This window comes from Vanessa atalanta, chromosome 7 (genome assembly GCF_905147765.1).
Source record: "Vanessa atalanta chromosome 7, ilVanAtal1.2, whole genome shotgun sequence".
NCBI classification, from domain to species: domain Eukaryota; kingdom Metazoa; phylum Arthropoda; class Insecta; order Lepidoptera; family Nymphalidae; genus Vanessa; species Vanessa atalanta.
In genome coordinates, this window is record NC_061877.1 from 725,023 (window position 1) to 743,724 (window position 18,702).

The following is an 18,702-nucleotide window of genomic DNA, read 5'->3' on the forward strand; positions in this document are numbered from 1 at the left end:
TAAAAGCCACTGCAAGCCACGAGTGAGATACTAAGTTCTTATAGAATAGCACTCTATTCTCTAAGAAGCCTGTATTCACTCGCGTAATGTTAAAAACCCACTCGCGGTATATCTTTTAAATTCATCCTTCTCACGATCCTGTTTTGTGAGTTTCATTACGCTAATTAGTATTGATATTGAAAAATATATTGAAACAATATGCTTTATATCGAAGCCAAGTCTGAAGTTCACTCTAAAAATATATAATTATATTATGTTATGTATATATTTATATAGCCGTCATAAAATTGCGGTGTATAAACTATTCCTTATATGTAAATGAAAAAGATGGGCATATAGTTTAAGTCTTTAATTTTTTTAAGTCGCTCTTTGTCTCTCTTTCTCCCCGGTCAAAATCTTTTGGTCCTTGCCCGGGATATCATCTTAAGATACTACTAGCATTAAAATATATGATGTTTTGCAAAACGTTATTTTTTAATTTTTAAATAAATATTTATTGTGTGTTCAAATTGGTATCAAATTATATGGTTATACGGTAAAGACAAATTAAGTATCAAGACTATTTAAAATTTCAAATCCGGTATACTAAATCTAGATTTGACGGTTAAATAAGGATATATGTTAAAAAATATTTCGTTGTATAACATCATCAACATGATCAATACTTGTTACAGATATCAAGTGCTATTCTTCGTGGTCACATACGCAGTGCCCATGCTCGGGATGACCTTCTTCTATTCAGCAATGGGAAGAGTTCTTTGGGGTTCAAGATCTATCGGCGAACTTACACAACGGCAAGCGGACTCAATACGATCGAAACGGAAGGTATTGTATAAAAAACATTTTATCTTCTTTATTAGGTATTGGCTTACATATATACAAGTATTAATTGAAAATAGTAACTGTATAAATCATGACCTGTTTGGAATGGGAGCAAGAATGCTAGCAATAACGTTTTCCGGGAAAGGAAGGGCCTATCGATATAACAATAATTACTAATTACCTTTTGTTCTAATGTATAGTCCTTCCAAAGTATTGATATATTACTTACAAGTTTTCTCCCGTGGCTCCGCTCGCGGTTTGGAAGTTTTTTGTCAGTTATTATTCAAGCAATACCCTTATAAATTATTTATTATCTGTTGACCGCGGCTTTGCTCACGAGGAAGTTGAATATGTTTACAGATTAATTGAAAATATAACATTGATTTAAGACCTTTTTGTATACCACATTGGTGTGTATTTCACCCCTTATAAGTAGACTATTCAGAAATGCTTAAATACGTATCTACTCATTTTTAATCAGTAGCCCAAAAATAAAGTTGCATGATTCTAACTTTAAAACTGACGGACTTCCAGACTAACCTATATACGAAATGTCAACCCCTATTTACCCCCTTAGGGATAGAATATCCAGAAATGCTTATATACCTATCTACTCATTTTTATCAGTAGACCAAAAATAAAGTTAATAAATGACGGACTTCCATCACACATCACAAATTCTACCGCCAAACAACAGTCCTTAGTATTGTTGTGTTCCGATTTTAAGGGTGAGTGAGCCAGTGCAACTACAGGCACAAGCGACATAACGTATTAGTTCCCCAGGTTGGTTGATGGTTCCCATTGGTGATGTCGACCACTTACCATCAGGTGGCCCATATGCTCGTCCTCCAACCTATACCATAAAAACAAATATTGGTTTAAAAGAAATGATTTAAATTTAAGCCTTAATTTACTTCTTTGAAGCAATCTTTTCACTTACGGGACATCTATAACTATTCCTAGGTATCCCTAGTACGCATATTAAAATTTACGTTCGGTAAATAATTTTATGACTATTTAACTAAGACACAATTTCAAAAGTTTTTCTTTCATACATCCGGGGTGTACATTACTGAAAGGTCTTGTGCTTAGTTCGTATTTTTAATTAATCCTGTGTTTGGTGATAAAGGAAACAGTTGTGATAATACCTTATGTTGGTCAGATGGAAATCTGACAAAATCTCAAAAGCTCAAAACCTTCTCCTAAAGGATAGTCTTAGCCCATTCGTGGGACATTAACGTGATCTATATTAGTCGTAATTAGTTCTGTAGTTTTCAAGCATTCGACGAACACACATAAACCAAACATACATGATATTAAAACCGTTGCCTTTTGAAGTTAATTAAACAAGTGGTGTAGGTAGCCACTAATTCCAGCTTTTTCATCGTAAAATTCGTACACTTTGTTTGAATAATTCATTCGTAGGTACTCGCCGCTTGCTAAATTAAATTCTTTGTAAGTAGACTCAATTTGTAATTCATTTTTTTTTAATACTTGGATTTACTCGCTGCCCAGATCTCGCGGACCAGTTTCGGTATTAGAACAACGTATAAACCTTCGCAGCTGGTAAAAATTTATACCTTTTATGTGCTTGTATTGTAAAACAGAATTGTGTTTTAAATTAAAGTGTCACTGATTAACAATTTATATTATGCACAAATAAAATTAGGGTTTTAATAATAATATAATGTGTTAGGATTAGGTAGATATCTAGGTAGGTTTTATTTGTACTTCAAACTTTTATGTTAACTAAAGATCGAATATTTTCGTCGTTCGATCGTCATTGCGTTCCGACTGCAGCGGTGACTCATAACTTTGCAAGCGTAAATAACATTCCACAAAATTATTTTGTTGCATATTATAGAATTTTATAAGCTTTTTAAACCCTACATACTATATATATTATAATAAGTTTTTATCATGTAGTTAAGTGGACTAGAAAATGGGTCACCTGATGATGTGTACCATCCATAGAGGTCGGAATCTTAAGAAACGGTAATCGTTGCTTTTTGACAGCAACCTTGGACAAAAAGATGCTGTGTCTCTTAAAACCGGAATACAACAACTGCTTGGTGGTAGAATAGCTAGTAGATGGATTTACGCAGTGTCCTACCACCAAGTAAACGTTTTTTTTTTATATAGCGAATATGAACTTATTTTCAAAGTAAAATCTATAACTATTCCAATATAAGAAGAAATAATAAACATACAGATTTTATTATTCCTTTGCTAGTGCTATATTTTGCATTATAAATAGTTCTTGATGAATGTATCTTTATTTATAATACAACGCTCCTACACAGCTACTTATGTCCAATTTAATTTTATTAAAAAGTTCCGATACACCTTCACAGAAATTTTTTCGCGTACCATAATAGATTATTCAAGATCTTGAGTGCGTCAATTCAATGTCAAATTTGTTTGTTAGTTTTGACCTTTCTTGTGCTTGGAATAGTCTATACGTCGCTGTGTATGTGATAGAAATGCATACTCAAGTTCGATTAACTCCAGTTCTATTGGGACCGGTCAATTTTATCAAGCCCATGACGATGCTACACATTATTTAACTTTTTATGATCTAGAAATTAAGTAATATTACATGGCATATTAAACCTAATTAACGCAAATATTAGGAATCATAATTTGAATTCTAAATAAAATCAAGCTGGTATCATGGTTAAGAACTGTCGTGGATGTATTAGACATTACCATTCGATGACGAGATAATCGTGTGAGCTGAGACGTAAACAGAACTAACGTATCTCGATATGTTTCATGAGGTTTTTGCCATCTGGGATTGTCAACATGCGATTGGAGTAATGTTCAAGTCCCTAAAGGGATAATAATTCCCCAAGGGGAAGGGAAATACATCATTTCTTTCTTATTGAGAGATGATATAAAAACTCAAACCTTCTTTCATACGTCAAGCTGCGTACGAATGTGTTATGTTCAAATTAATATCAGGAAACTTGTATAAATGAATACATCAAAAATACACTAATTAATTCGATATGTTTGTACAACTATGTATGAAATGTATGTCACTTGATGCTTGCTTTGGAGGCTTCGGGCACGTGTATGTAAAATACATATGTGGCACGTGAATTAAATATAGCGAATAATTTTATACCACCAAATATAAATAGACATTCTAAAACATGCCTGGAAATATCAGGTTGAAAACACAAACAGAAGGTCCGTTGTTGAAACAATGAAGGATTAATAATGTTTTTTTTAAATTATTCTATTCGCTTATCCATATAAAAGTGAAAGTGTCTCCTCCCCCTTATGGGGAGAATGGTTGGTAATGGCTCGCTGATGGATACATATTGCACATTCTCATACGCCACGTGCAGATTTCCTTACGATGTTTGATGGTGGCCTGAGTTTGAACCCGTCCTACCAATCATCAATTATAATACGTTCTAATCACTCGACCATCTCAGCTCTACATGCTCAGCCGCATATATGAATATCACGTTTATTCTATACTAAAAATTTATTAAATAAATATTTTAAATAAAATAATTTTATTTAAAATTATTATTTAAAATAGAATAGGATTTAAAGGATGCGATTCATTTATATAAAAAATGTAGTCATTTATTTATCATTTCGCTATTCCTCAGTGCTAAATTTGCACTGGTAAAAAAAAACGCTGTGTCAGTTATTCTAAGAGACAAATAACTATTATCATTCCTTTATTATCACGGGTGAAACTATAAAAATAGCCATATAAAATGCCATGCCATCTAAAGAAATCAACTTTCAAACCAAAATACAGCGTCGGCCTCTCATATATCCGTACGAGATATAAACTCGAATGATGTCCTTTTTTGTACCAGTCGGTCGTAAAATGAATGTATAATCAATACCCGCATAAATTCTTTAGAAAAAATGTTGAGGATTAAATGTATTCAATCCTGATTGCTTAATCCAAGTACAGGATAGTTTTAGTTTACTATTTAGTTTTAAAAATCAGAACATTTAATAAGCATACAATACATTGTAGTGATGATGACGTCATGACTGTCAATCTCAAGGGGCCAGCAAACTACACAGACCATATATATACAAGTGTGTGCGCAAACAAAGATGCACTCTATTCCCCCCTCTCATAATCCGATCAGACGACAAATCTGTCCAAAATTAATATCAACAATTACAAGCATTTATTTGATATATTTTTGTTAATTTGTAGTATTTTTTACGCTAAGATATTTACTCGTCTCGAGCCCTCAAATTCAAATACTTGGTTTTATGGGGTGGGGGTGATATGGGAAACCTTCTTATTTGGCTATGAGCAGTTCTGCCTACGAGCTGAACACTGCACAGAAGGAGAAGTAAATGTCACAATAATTTAGTAATATTATCAATCAAATCATGTCAATAGTTAACTCTTACGTTACTTTTTAATATATTTTGAATATTTAATTTAATGTAATGTGTCTTACATGGCGGTAGGGCTTGTGCAAGTCCGACTGGGCCAACCTTTCGTCGGATATCGTCAAACAACAATACTTAGTGCCGTTGTGTTCCAGCTTGAAGGACGAGTTATCATGTTGGTTCCCAAGATTGGTGGTGCATTTATTTCTTACATCACCTAGATCTATGTTTTCATGCCACTTTTATGTTTGTCATGAGATTTTTTTATAATACATTTTTTGTACAATGTATTTTTTATATATTATTGTTATGTTTTTTTTTATGTAATAATTTTTACTTTATAGTTTGAAAGTTGAATATATTTATTTTTATTGATTTTTTAGTACATGATGTGTTAATTTGTTAGAGTGATGTACATTGTAATATTTCTAAGATTTTGATATATATATATATGTAGAATTAGGCACATTTTACATCACGTTGGCTTCCCAGATATATAAAAACAATAATAAACTGATAAGAATTCAGTAGTTACCCTTTTCCAACCAATAATAATATACTATTAGTATTAACCAAGTAAGTAATGAATAAAGTAAATAATTCTTCGTTACATTCATAGGCTGAAATATATTATTCATTTTATACTGCCTACACATGAATAGCAAAGCCTTCTTTGAGGGAGATGTTTATTGTGACGTTTTTTGTAAGATGAAATGTAACAGTGCGATGTTCAAACAAATTCTGTTAACATATTTAGTTCAGTAACGTCCGAAGTGACATCATTTGTTTTATAATCATGTAAATAAGCATGTATGACGAGCACAAACTAAGGAGGTACGTCATTTTGCTACTTATAATTGTATTTATTGTTATGAAATATTAATTCAGGTGCGGTATATTATGTTTTTTTATATTGTATATTTAATATTGACAGCTGTTTGATCTTATTCGTCATGGCTGTCGATCTGATCGTCCGTATGTCACAGCAACTTTTTTTCCGAAACTATAAGAACTTGTTGAAACTTGGTAAGTGGATGTATTCGGTAAACAGCATTAAGATTTTCACATAAAAATAGGTTAAAAAAAAACAAATAAATTTTGGGGGTTACCCATACTTAGAACTGAAACTCATTGAAAATAATTTTTTTCTAAACTGAATAGTTTGCGCGAGATACACTTCCAAAGTGGTATAATGTGTGCAACAAATTGTAACTTCTAAAATAAGAGAATGAGATGATAAAACTAAAAAAAATATGTGATGTACATTATACCGAAAATTGTTTTGAACCAGATCTAGAAAGTAGTATTTTTTAATACGTCATAAATCGTAAACCAATTTACCTTTCATTGAATCAACTCAAATATAAAAATAAAAAATTTAATTACATAAACATAAACCTTATTAACTTGCTGCTACGGAACCTTTCATGCACCTTCTCCCACCAAGCAGCTATACTTAGTACTGTTGTGTACCGGTTTGATTACAGCCAGTGTAATTGCAGTCATAAGGAACATAGAGTATTCCCTAATTTAGGAACCTAAAATAGTTAATAACATAGTTTCCAAGGTTGCTGGCGCATTGATGATATCAGCCATGGTTAATATTTTTTACAGCACCAAAGTTTAATGCCTACACATTTCTCAAATGGGTAAAAAACCCTTACTTTTATTGCATATTTCGTCATTTTGAAAGTCTGAATATTCAAACAAAAAAGTCATATGAACCCAGAGAGAGTCGTAGAAGTGAAGGCCGACCTCTAAATAAATTGAATAGAACCACGCGAATATTGCCGAAACTGTCACAGAAGTTGTCCCTAGCCTCATAATTAGAAAAATAAACACAATTCTTGTTAAATGAAATTTTTGCTTAATTGTATTTTGTTTTCCAGTATTATAATAATTGGATTATTTTTAGTAACATCTTTTCAAATTTCATATTTAATATTGATATTATAATACGGTTCGATTTTATCAAATACACGCGAACCATATCATTTCTTAAGCATTTTTTTCTATGAAATTATACTTCCATTTTGAAATTATGAAAAATTTGAACGACGACTGTTTTTACCTTCAAAGTCGGAAAAGTTCATTATCGTTCTAGTTAAGCGAATGCTAGATCGGTAAATAATTTTTTTCATTTTGTAGTTAAAGATTTTGAAGATCCAGTCTCATCCGAACCAAACAACTTAGTAACTTATGGTTTACTTACTGGTTTAGTTTATAAGTACACATAATAGTACATGTATCAATATTTTGCATAAAATGGCCGATCAAGACGGTGTTATTTCAAAAAAACTGTATTCGTATGCATTCATGGTTAACGTTGGCTAAACCTGAGGAAATTTGTTGAAAAAATGTCCTAGAAAATTGTAGATCATTAAAAAGGCCTCCCAAAGCGCGTATTTATCTTCTAGTTAACACGTATAGATTTTATTACGTATTACAAATTAGTAAAAATAGGTATTTGATAAGCCATCTTATTCACCTCAATTAATTAATTGTCATTCAGGTGATCAAGAGAAAGAATATGTTAATTACCTTGGACATTTAATATAGATCAAAATTGTCTTTTACATTAATAAATTCGAATGGATATTTCAGAAGATATCAACGTTTCCATATTACGAAACAATAATTCGCTGCGAAACGAGATGTCGACTCGGCCGTATCGTATAAGCTCTGGGCAGATTTTAATCAAGTTATATAATATAATTACGACTAGAAATAATTTTTAATATAATATTTATTTCTCTAAATTAATAAATAAGTACATTTTCTTGCTAAAAACACTTTTCATTTTCATAAAATATATATAATATATATATATTCTGTCAGTGTCATTGCCATGTTATTTAATGAAGAGATTAATATACAAAAGGTGTAAGTTTTGTCTGTTTGTTTTTAAATTATTAACACTATTAATCAGAGTAGGTTTTAATCCGATTTCTTTACCGGGATATTATTTTATTTATATAACACATGTATTTATTTACAGGTTGTGAAGATGTTTATTCTAGTCATCGTCATATTTGGGATCTGCTGGTTGCCCTACCATTCCTACTTCATCTACACGCACTTCAATCCCTCCATACTATATATGAAGTATATTCAGCACGTCTACCTCGGGTTCTACTGGCTGGCGATGGCCAACGCCATGGTCAACCCGATCATCTACTATTGGATGAATGCGAAGTAAGTTTTATTCATATTTTGCTATAATGATGTTCGTCTCACTGATTTCAATGGCGGACTATCTCGTAGGAGAATATTCAATTGCGCAGAGTATATTATTGAGCCGTTTCTAAGGTACATTCAGCCCTACCCGGGTCAAGTCATACAATATCTTCGAGAGATTTATTTCGACGTTTATCGGTCCGGTACGACATTTCTGTTAAACATGACCTTGGTCTTGTCCAGTTACATGCTGAGACCGAATCGAAGGCTCGACTAGCTTAACATACGCAGCATTTCAAAAATTGCAGCGAGTCTGCAATATAATGCGTTAGATGTTCTCACAGATAACATAGAATCCAATAAATCTTCAATAAACATGAAAAACCAACATAATTCTTAATCTAGCTATTTTACTCAAATTGAAATAAGCGTATTCAAGGTTAAGTCGCTGCGTGTAGACGGGCCATAAAAGATAAAAAAATGTTTATATTTGAACGAGGAAATCTGAATTTCCATCGTCTATTTCTACAGCTTTTGTATAATTATATATTGATAAAAGAATATTATATTAAATTATTTTTAGAAATCAAGTTCTTGGTGCTTGGTAAACATCTCATATTATATTGAATAATTATTATAATTATGATACGCAATAACGTATAAAAAAATCGAATAATAATTTATAAAATATTACCTTTATCAGTCTTTGTAAATATTCTGCAATTAAAAAAACTTATATGAAATCAAAAATTATATATATAATGCGATTGGTCCAGTCGTTGGAACATGTTAATCTCAACAGAAGATTTTGGGAGTTGATCAGTAACCATCAAACTTAATTACGAGTCATTTTAAAAATACTGTACAAAAGTTTAGTCTCTTTTTAATATCATTCTAATAATTCAGTGTGATTTAAACGCTGTTTCACCCATAAAAACGATTTTTTTTTATTTAAATTACGATTAATTATAATTTATTTCTTTTTTCCAAAATTACCTATCAACATTGAAACGCAACGCCCAGATATAGATAGGCACTCCGCGCCGAGCGCTTACAAAAGGAGGACGTGTCGCTCGTCGTCGCATGCGACACATAACTATTTTATACGTAAACTGGCTCGCGGACGTTTTGATCAGTAATATTTACGCATTTGTTTAAACATATATAAACTGTATTTTTTTTAGTATTGTTAGTTCAAAACACACGTCACATTTTACCAAATACTTTCCAAAAATTCAAATGCAATAATGGTAGAAATCGTTTGGCGAAAAAAAAAATACTCCTTTGCAGTGGTATGGCGGCAATTGGGAACTATGACAAGGTGATTGTCGTGAATGATCGTGAGTGATCGTCGTGAATGGCAACACGACGATGATTAGCTACGCAAAAATTAGCCTGGTACAAATGGTTGAATTGTTTTATTTAAATTAATGTATACGCGTCGGTATGGCGGGCTGTAACTCACACCCGAGAAGTATGGTATTACGCTACCGCCTACTTCTTTTTTTTTCGACTATCTGAAAATACAAGCATTTTTGTGGAACAAATCGTTCGACACTCGTTATTTATCCGACGCGTTCGATCAACGCCCACGCGATTGGGCCGCCGGTGCGAGCGCTATGACCATCATTTTCCTTTTTGCCTTTACATAATTAGATCCCTGAAGAGCCGCCATACTGGTACAAATGACCTAATATTTTGTGTCATCATCTCCCGGTCTAACAATTTTTGACGGAAAAATTTGAAAGTAAAATTTACGGTTACTATGAGTGACAGTCGATAAATCAATAAATCCAGTATATTATAATTATTCCAGAAATTTAGTACGATACATATGTCGTTTTATGAAAATTTATACGGAATAAATAATGTAATATCATCACTAAAACTAGTTGTGATTATTCTCTTATACGCAGTTACACGCACACAAGCTTAAAATTGTTAAAAATTAAAAAGTGTCAATTGGAAAAAGCGCCCTGAAAAGGAAATCGTATCATCACGAACTCAATAATTTATTATAATTTAAATAAAATGGCTTTTTTTGAATATTAAGATAAGTAATAAGTCTGATTGCCTTGCTTTAATACTTCATCAACATTTTTTTTTTAATGATATCTTGTTTGCACATGATAATGTACTTGTAACTTAATTTGTTCACGGCGGCCATTTTGAAGGAATAGACAAGTATATTATACATAGCCTATCGAATGCCGTCAATCAATGCCATTACGACAATAGTCGACAACTGCAGAGAATTTAGGCGTAGAAGCAACGGTTTTTAATACTTTCCGAGATACAATTTGAAACTTCAGGTAGCTTAATCTCGGCTGTAATATCTGAAGCCTTATCAACGAGCCACTAGACAACAATGGAATCAAATAGCGACCCGCCCGGTTTCGCACGGATGCAATGCTGATACTAAATATACTACAGAATGTCTTACACGGTTTTTCCATGATAAGACAAAACAAACCGCTATGTCCCTGCGATTTAAATCTGTAATATCTTCGAAAATATTCATTTAAATTACATGCTGTAAAGGGCTATATTAAATGCACAATCTATTAAAGGTACTTGATTGGATAAGGATTAATGCAGTATTGCTTTAAATAGCTTCGAAAATATGCCATTAGTTCTCGTAAAAAGTAGAGGATAACATCACTTTAGAAACCGCTAAAATTATCAGTGTTTCTCTACTACATTGTGCATGTATTATACATGTAAATTTTCACCTTGAATCAATCTATCTATTAAAAAGAACCGCATCAAAATCCGTCGTGTAATTTTAAAGATCAAAGCATACATTTGGGCAGACAGCAGTAAGCGACTTTGTTTTAGAAAACATATTGTATTCAAGAAGGATTTATTGAGAAAATTATATTTCCAATTAGTTTACGATATCTCTCTCGTTTTACAACGAATTAATTACTACATAATATTGATTACTGATGTTAATGATAATTACTTTATTAACAATTAATAAACGGTACGACGACACGTTAAGAAACTGTTACTTTACTCTTATGTAAATGCCAAAAAAATGTGATTAATGGATTCTTTTTATAAATTAAATATATTCGAAAGATGACAATTAAAAATATATAAATATTTTTTTTTATATGTGCGATATTTCCGAGTAGAATCTAAGTGATGTTAATCTCTGAAATCATACAGATTACCACAATTTTCATTCACTCTTTTTGAAAATATTCTTTCTCGATAAGAGCAAAATCAATTGGACGGACTAAATTGGTTATTTCCTCTTGGATAAACTAGTATTGACTGAAAAATGTTCTTTTTTTAACTTTGATCAGTCATACCTATCGCCGATATAAATATAAATCGAAATAGAAAAAATCGGGATTAGAGATACATGTGTATTTAAAAAAAAAGTATTTTTTATTGTATTGGTGTTGTTATATATTATTTATAACTATGTCCGTATATTATTTCATAAGCCTTTTCTGATTTTTATAATATTTCATTCACAGGTTCAGGTCATATTTCCGTACGGCAATTCTGTGCCGTTGGCGAGACACATGCTTCCGAAGGAAACGGCCGATGCCAGAATCGCCACCGGACTTCATCTCCCAATCAGGCAGCCGATCCAGATCAGGTTTTTACTCGTTAACGTAATTATAATTTGAAGTGATTTTAAATATATTAAATTTAGATAATATATAATCATGTGGGATCTTAAATGAAGGCTGGTGTAAATTCGGGGAAGCATAACAGATTTTTTACTGCTTAATTTTTTTTTTACAATATTGGAAGTCGGACGAGCAAATGGGCCACCTGATGGTAAGTGGTCATCATCACCAACGCCCATAGACAATGGCGTTGTAAGAAATATTAACCATTCCTTACATCACCAATGCGCCACCAACCTTGGGAAATAAGATGTTATGTCTTTTGTGGTTGTAGTTGCACTGGCTCACTCACCCTTCAAGCCGGAACACAACAATACTGAGTACTGCTGTTTGGCGCTAGAATATCTGATGAGTGGGTGGTACCTACCCTGACGGGTTTGCACAAAGCCCTACCACCAAGTAGATATGTATTTATAGAGATTATTTACTTGATAATAGGGTTTTGTGCAACCCTACCTTAGTAGGAACCATCCACTCATTATATTACAGCCTGGCAGCAATATTTTGTACTGTTGTGTTCCGGCTTGAAGAGTTAGCGAGTCAGAAACCACAGACATAATACCTTCCAATGTTGATGGCACATTGCTGATATGATGAATGATTAATATTTCTGACTGTAGCGATATTTATGAACAGTACCACTTACCATCGGTTGACCTACTTGCCAGATTGCCTACCCTTTTTTTTTTTTTGTTTAACGAGGAGGAAATGCATTTACGCATGCCGCCCGGTCGGGGGACCGGGACGGGTATGTGGGACTCAACCGGGAACTAATGCCCCGTGCCAGGGCACGCTAGCCCTGTCCTACCCACTAAAACCATCCTCGGGTTTCCACCATGCCACCGAGTGGTGAGGCCACGGGATCGCCAAGGGCATGCAACCGCGACCCCACCAGCGGCAGCCGCCGTAAGGCGGCTGAATATACATGGAAAGCGCGCCTAGTGCGCGCCTTCCTCCTCATCCTCCACGCGGGAATGTGGCGAACTCCCCCGAGTCCGCCACTGGAGGCTGGGCGTCAACGAAGCTGACGCCCTGCGGCGGATAAGATGGTAGGCTCCGCCGCAAACCTCCTATAAATGTGCTCGTATACCATTTGAATTTTAAACAATGCCACAACCTCGTATAAATTTGTTAAAACCTCACTTGATACAGAAACTATTACCAACATTAAGCATTGTGATTTATTGTATATTCATTCTCATGATAAGCAGCTTAAGACTATATTAAAAGACATATAAATGGAACATATACAAAGAAAATATTCAAAAGATTAGTCAAAACAGACAAATATTGTATAATTTAATTTCAATAGTTTATGATGACAAAATAAAATCATTTCATCATTTCTCGTGACAGATCAATCTTTTTTAAAAAAAGAGTTATGTAAATGTATTTGTGCCAGTCTTAAATAGTGTGCCAAATAAAATAGTATTAATTAAAGTTTAAGAAATTATTAACAACAACTAATTATAATAATAATATTATAAGTACATAAAAAAAAATTTAAAACCATAATTAGACGCCAGTAGAGCTAAAGAGACCAATATATAAATTTGAAGAAATTTAAATAAGAAATGTATATGTCATGTAATAAAATAAATATATTTTGAACACATATGCAAAGAAGTAAGCACTATGCACACTAAAACTAATAAAGAGCGATTTTAGAGAGGGAACATAACTTTCTAAAGAATTTTAGAAATTGCCACTTTCAGTGCGAACGTACCATAACGCGAATGAGTCTACATTGCATTCCATTTTATATTCATACAAAATATACAATTTAATAACATCCATGTAACATTCCTTTGAATTCCTAGACGATTTCATATTCACATATAGCATTTTATATTTAAAATGCAACGAGGAAATGTTTTTGTTCGTGTATTGAATCGCCTGGATGTATAATCTTACTATAGGCTGCGGGTTCTTAGACTTAAATTCCGTTAAAATCCGTTCCGGATTTTGCTACAATTGATGATTCTTGTTGATGATGGTCTGTTCAAATAATGTCTAAGACCACCAGTCTGATGCACTTGGAATCACTTCGAGATCGAAACTAATTGGTAACGAAATACTCATTCTATTCAATTCAACTTGAAAATACATTGCAGATATTTACAACAAAGGGAGGAGGCATAAAACTATTAGTGAGACATTTACAGTCAGTTACTTCATTTTTTTTTAAATAAAACATCCAGGTCCTAAAAACATTTTGTATTTGCAGCGAACGTTACGTATTTAAGTAGATGTTGCAATCTGAAAAATAAATTACGAGTACAAACAGTCAGTCGGTAATATTTGACCAATCAGACAACACTTAATTCCAAATAATTTAATTAACAGAAGTCCTCATCCAATTACACCTGATACAAGAGACTAATAGAAATATTGCAAGAGACGAGTATTTAATTAAATAACTAAACGCGCAATCTATTTTATTGTAGAAATTAAGCCACTAGTTATATCGTCTTAATTTCATGCTCGAACTTTTTAATGAAATGCCATTTGTTCTGTTAAATTGAATTGAAATTAAAATAAATTTACACACACTGCTACAGAAAAATATATTAAAATGGACACGATGTATAATAATAATAAAGTGTCTGCATATCAGTGAACCGACACAAAAAAGGTCACTCAACTTACTTTGAGAAGCATACAATGACCCTACAAAGTTCTGCGCTGATTTTCAGTCTACACTTAGAGGGTACCATACGAACAACAGTGAGAGCTACAAATACATCAACATAATTATAGGTGGTAGCGCTTTGTGTAAGGTATTGGCGAGTAATAGAATGAATGAGTGACGTTCGTGCGTACAAGCTCTCTTTGTGTTTGAGGAAACAAAAAGAAAATAATTTAATTATAATTATTTGTTAAGTTTATTGTAGGGGCGCGCCTTCGGGAGTGAATGGATACATACCCAAAAGTTCTCCCAATTATTTTACAATCAATAAGCAAATGTAAAGTTTATACACTAGACTTCGATTTAGTTGTTCCGGTTTGAAGCGTAGTTTTAATGTAGTTCTCAGAATCTCAGAACAAGTAATCTATACTGATATTATAAATGCGAAAGTTATTCTGTCTGTTACAACTTCACGGCAAAAGTTTGAACTGAATTTACTGAAATTTGATATCAAGCAAGCTTGATCTTCAGAAAGGGCATAGGCTACCTAGACATTTTTATACCTAAAACCTACGCTCCCCTTTGGCTGATTGGCTGCGTTTTCTTTGTATAGAGCCAGTGCCACTGTGTATAAGCGTCAGTGTCGCTTCCTGTTTGGTCTTAGATTTTTTTTTTCAAAATAACCGCTTACATAAGTATGTATCCAATCAGTAATGAGTTGTAATATTTGAGAGCAAAATTTTATTAGGAGAATTTAATTTTTTTTTTAATGTTCGTATTTTAAAAATAATATTCCTTCCATATAAAATCCAGTCTATGTATTACGTGCTGTTAAGAAGATTCTTAACAGCACGTAATAAATTCTAATTAAGAAAGTTATAACTCCCCAAACTTGATACACGTGTCGTTATTTAACATCGTAGGTTTTTCATATTAATTTTATAAAAGCTGATATGGCATAGTGTATCATGGAAAACTTAAAGGTCACATCTTCAAACACACGCAAGCTTCACGGAAGTATTTATGTGTATTAATATTTGTATAAATCTCGTGCTCGGCGATGAAGGAAAGCGGCTGAAGAAACTTTGGACCGTTTGAAATTCTACCAAATGGGTATCTGCTTGTATGCGTGGTAGAATGATCTCCAAAATTTTCACTCAAACGTACAGAGTTTTACCTTAGCCCATTATGATAAAAATGGAATGAAAGCAATGTTTTTGCCAGTGTTGTTTCTGTCAGAGTCGCAGTCTACTCACCACTGATACCCTATCGTACAAAGAACATACTCGGTTTTTGCACTATGAATGATTATTTTTATAGCTGTAGAGGAGCCCAGAAATTCAAGAGGAAATGCAGCAGTCGCATGGCCGCGCTCGTCGTGTCGGGAGCCCGGCCAGCGGTCGCAGAGACCGCCTTCGCTTGCTAGCTGTCCACGATGTCCGCACCGGACGTACTACGACGGTAAGATACACAAAATAAAATTAAAATTTGTACTTTATTTTATAAGAGTCTTACAAGCACTTTTGAGTCGTCATTTTCATTACTACCCCAGGTTCGGAATGTCGATAATATTCGCCTAGAAACTCAAGTATGTGTAAAATTAAATTACTTAAAATTAATTGTAGGTATATAATAAATGAAAGCCTTTATGAAAATAATCGAATAATAACTACAAACTTATTTATGATCCACATAATAATTTACATAACAATATGCCTCATTAATTAACATAGTTTTAAAATCGGCCTTAAATTTATTGTTATTATTGGAATTCCAGCGAGTATCTGTGGTCATCATTTATCGTGTGATTGTCAAAGTTACATTTTTATTTTCGGTATAAGCGTTTGTCATTTTTATACAAGTTGTTATATATTTATTTATTTTTTCGTGGCTTATATTTGTGCCAAAAAGGCACAGATTATTTCGCCAATGTCACGTGCGAAAGTTATTATATTACTATGGTTGTGTCGATGACAGTTGACCGTATTCAATGGAAGAGGGTATATTGCGTCATTTCCAATTAAATTGGGATAAGGTTTTGGAAATGGAAATGATGACGATACTTTTACAATTGTCTGTAACAAGTAGAATATTGTTGTTCTTATAGTATTAAGAAGATTAATTTCATTTAATATATAATATAAATTGAATGATGTAAAAATGTACAAAAGGGATGACTGAAAGACAACTGCATGAGGCGGAGATGAGAATGCTGAGAGGAATATGTGGTGTTCCGCGAATGGATAGAGTTAGGAATGAGTACATAAGAGGAAGTTTGAAACCGAGAAGCTATGTGGAAACCGGCTGTCATGTTTTGGGCATGTTATACGGATGAATGAGGACCTTGTTGTGAGGAATATTTTGAGCTTGGATATGGATGGATATAGAGGTAGGGGACGACCAAAGAACCGATGGGTGGATTGTGTGAAAAACGATATGGTTACAAATAATGCTATTTGTAAGATGACGTCCGACAGAGAAGTATGAAAGAAGAAGACATGCTGCACCGCCCCAAGTAAAATTGGGATAAAGGCAGGAGGATAATGATATACATCGAATGATGTAGTTTTAGTTCTGAGAGTCCATCCAACAGTTTCTACGTTATATTCGATACGTCTCGTTATTAAGGCATTATGAGACTGTAAGCCCTCTGTAGGTCTTTATATTTGCTCAGTAAAAACGGCAACTTCAAAAATTTATTTAAAAAGAAGTAACAATTTAAATCTCATTTTTTTCTACTGATATATAAAAATTTGCCATTTTGACTTCTTTTGAAAAAAAGCTTAAAAATGTGATAACTCAAAAATAATTCACTTTTGCATTATGCATATGGGAATTAAAATTATTGCAAATAGTCACTTCTATCGCCTCCTAACGGGAATACGTAGAAATACCACTAAACTTGTATATCAAAGCTGGTGAGTAACACATGCTTCATTTAACCTTATTGAATTAACTAGAAGCTGTATTCATGGTTAGATTAAATGCATTGATTAATACCGTTCCGGCTATATTGTAACGGTTTATACGAAGCTCAATGAATAATGTACACCTATTAATTACTAAAGACCGTTGTAAAATGCTCTTTTTCTAATTCTCTAAGAATAGTAGATTGTCACTTGTGTAAATGGGGACGATATTGCCCAAGGGGTCTTTCAGGACAGATCCTGCGACTTTTTACATCACCAAACGTACCGGATCCTTTGCGGCATATTGACGCTTAACTATACTAATATTCCAAAGATGTAAAACTTGTTTGTTTATATGTATGGCGTAATCGTAAAATAAGTTTTTTTTTCAATAGTTGAAAGTTACTACTAAAATTGGTATTTATACATATTTATATCAGATAATTTACTTTATTAGTAAATCTTTTAGAAGGGGGGAGAGGATCGGTCCCTAGTTAAAATTAATATGATGAAATTAAATTAAACGCTGATAACTTATTATATTTGTACATATTATTTTCGTAAATGTTTTCAAATTAAATGTAGAGAAAGGGGCTGAATAAACAAAAGCTACCCCTAAAAATAGATCGTATTATTGTTCGACTAAACGTTGTTGAAGTAGAATCCGTACTATTACTATGAACCAAGTATATTAATCGTATAGAAATATTTTCTTTGTCGTCTCGATTTGAATCGTACTCTCTACCCTTTTTAACGGCTTCATAATAGTAAGAGGTACTCAATTTGAACGTTTTTTTTAGTCCGAAAGAGGTTTATTTTGAAATTATCCCATTTAAATTTCGTTAAGATCGATATATATATATATACATCGGAACTATATTTATCGCTTTATGCTATTGACGTGACTTATTTTTTATTGTTAAATGATTTTATAATATTAAATATATTGTTCTGAAAACACAGTAACAGCCAGCCTTTCGGTTATAGTCACTTAAGAAAGTCGTGGATATATATGTATACTATAATTGATATGTTCTATATTTAAAATCATAGAATTCAATTTAAAAATTTGCGTTAATGAAATAATGAATACTTCTTACGTTTCAACAAATCCATATCATTATTAATC

The 18,702-nt window shown here is 32.8% G+C and overlaps 1 protein-coding gene across 3 annotated transcripts in view; it reads left to right on the plus strand.

Annotated features, from left to right (window-relative positions):
* LOC125065258 (tachykinin-like peptides receptor 86C) overlaps window positions 1-18,702 on the plus strand; it is an 84,735-nt gene that overhangs the window by 64,401 nt on the left and 1,632 nt on the right. For 2 of the 3 annotated variants that reach the window (XM_047672774.1, XM_047672775.1), the window contains 4 exons: window positions 675-825; window positions 8,207-8,403; window positions 11,877-12,001; window positions 15,985-16,125. In XM_047672774.1, the coding sequence (XP_047528730.1) occupies window positions 675-825; window positions 8,207-8,403; window positions 11,877-12,001; window positions 15,985-16,125 (614 nt within the window). Of the gene's footprint in view, window positions 1-674; window positions 826-8,206; window positions 8,404-11,876; window positions 12,018-15,984; window positions 16,126-18,702 lie in introns of all 3 variants that reach the window. The other variant, XM_047672776.1, reaches the window with a different exon arrangement.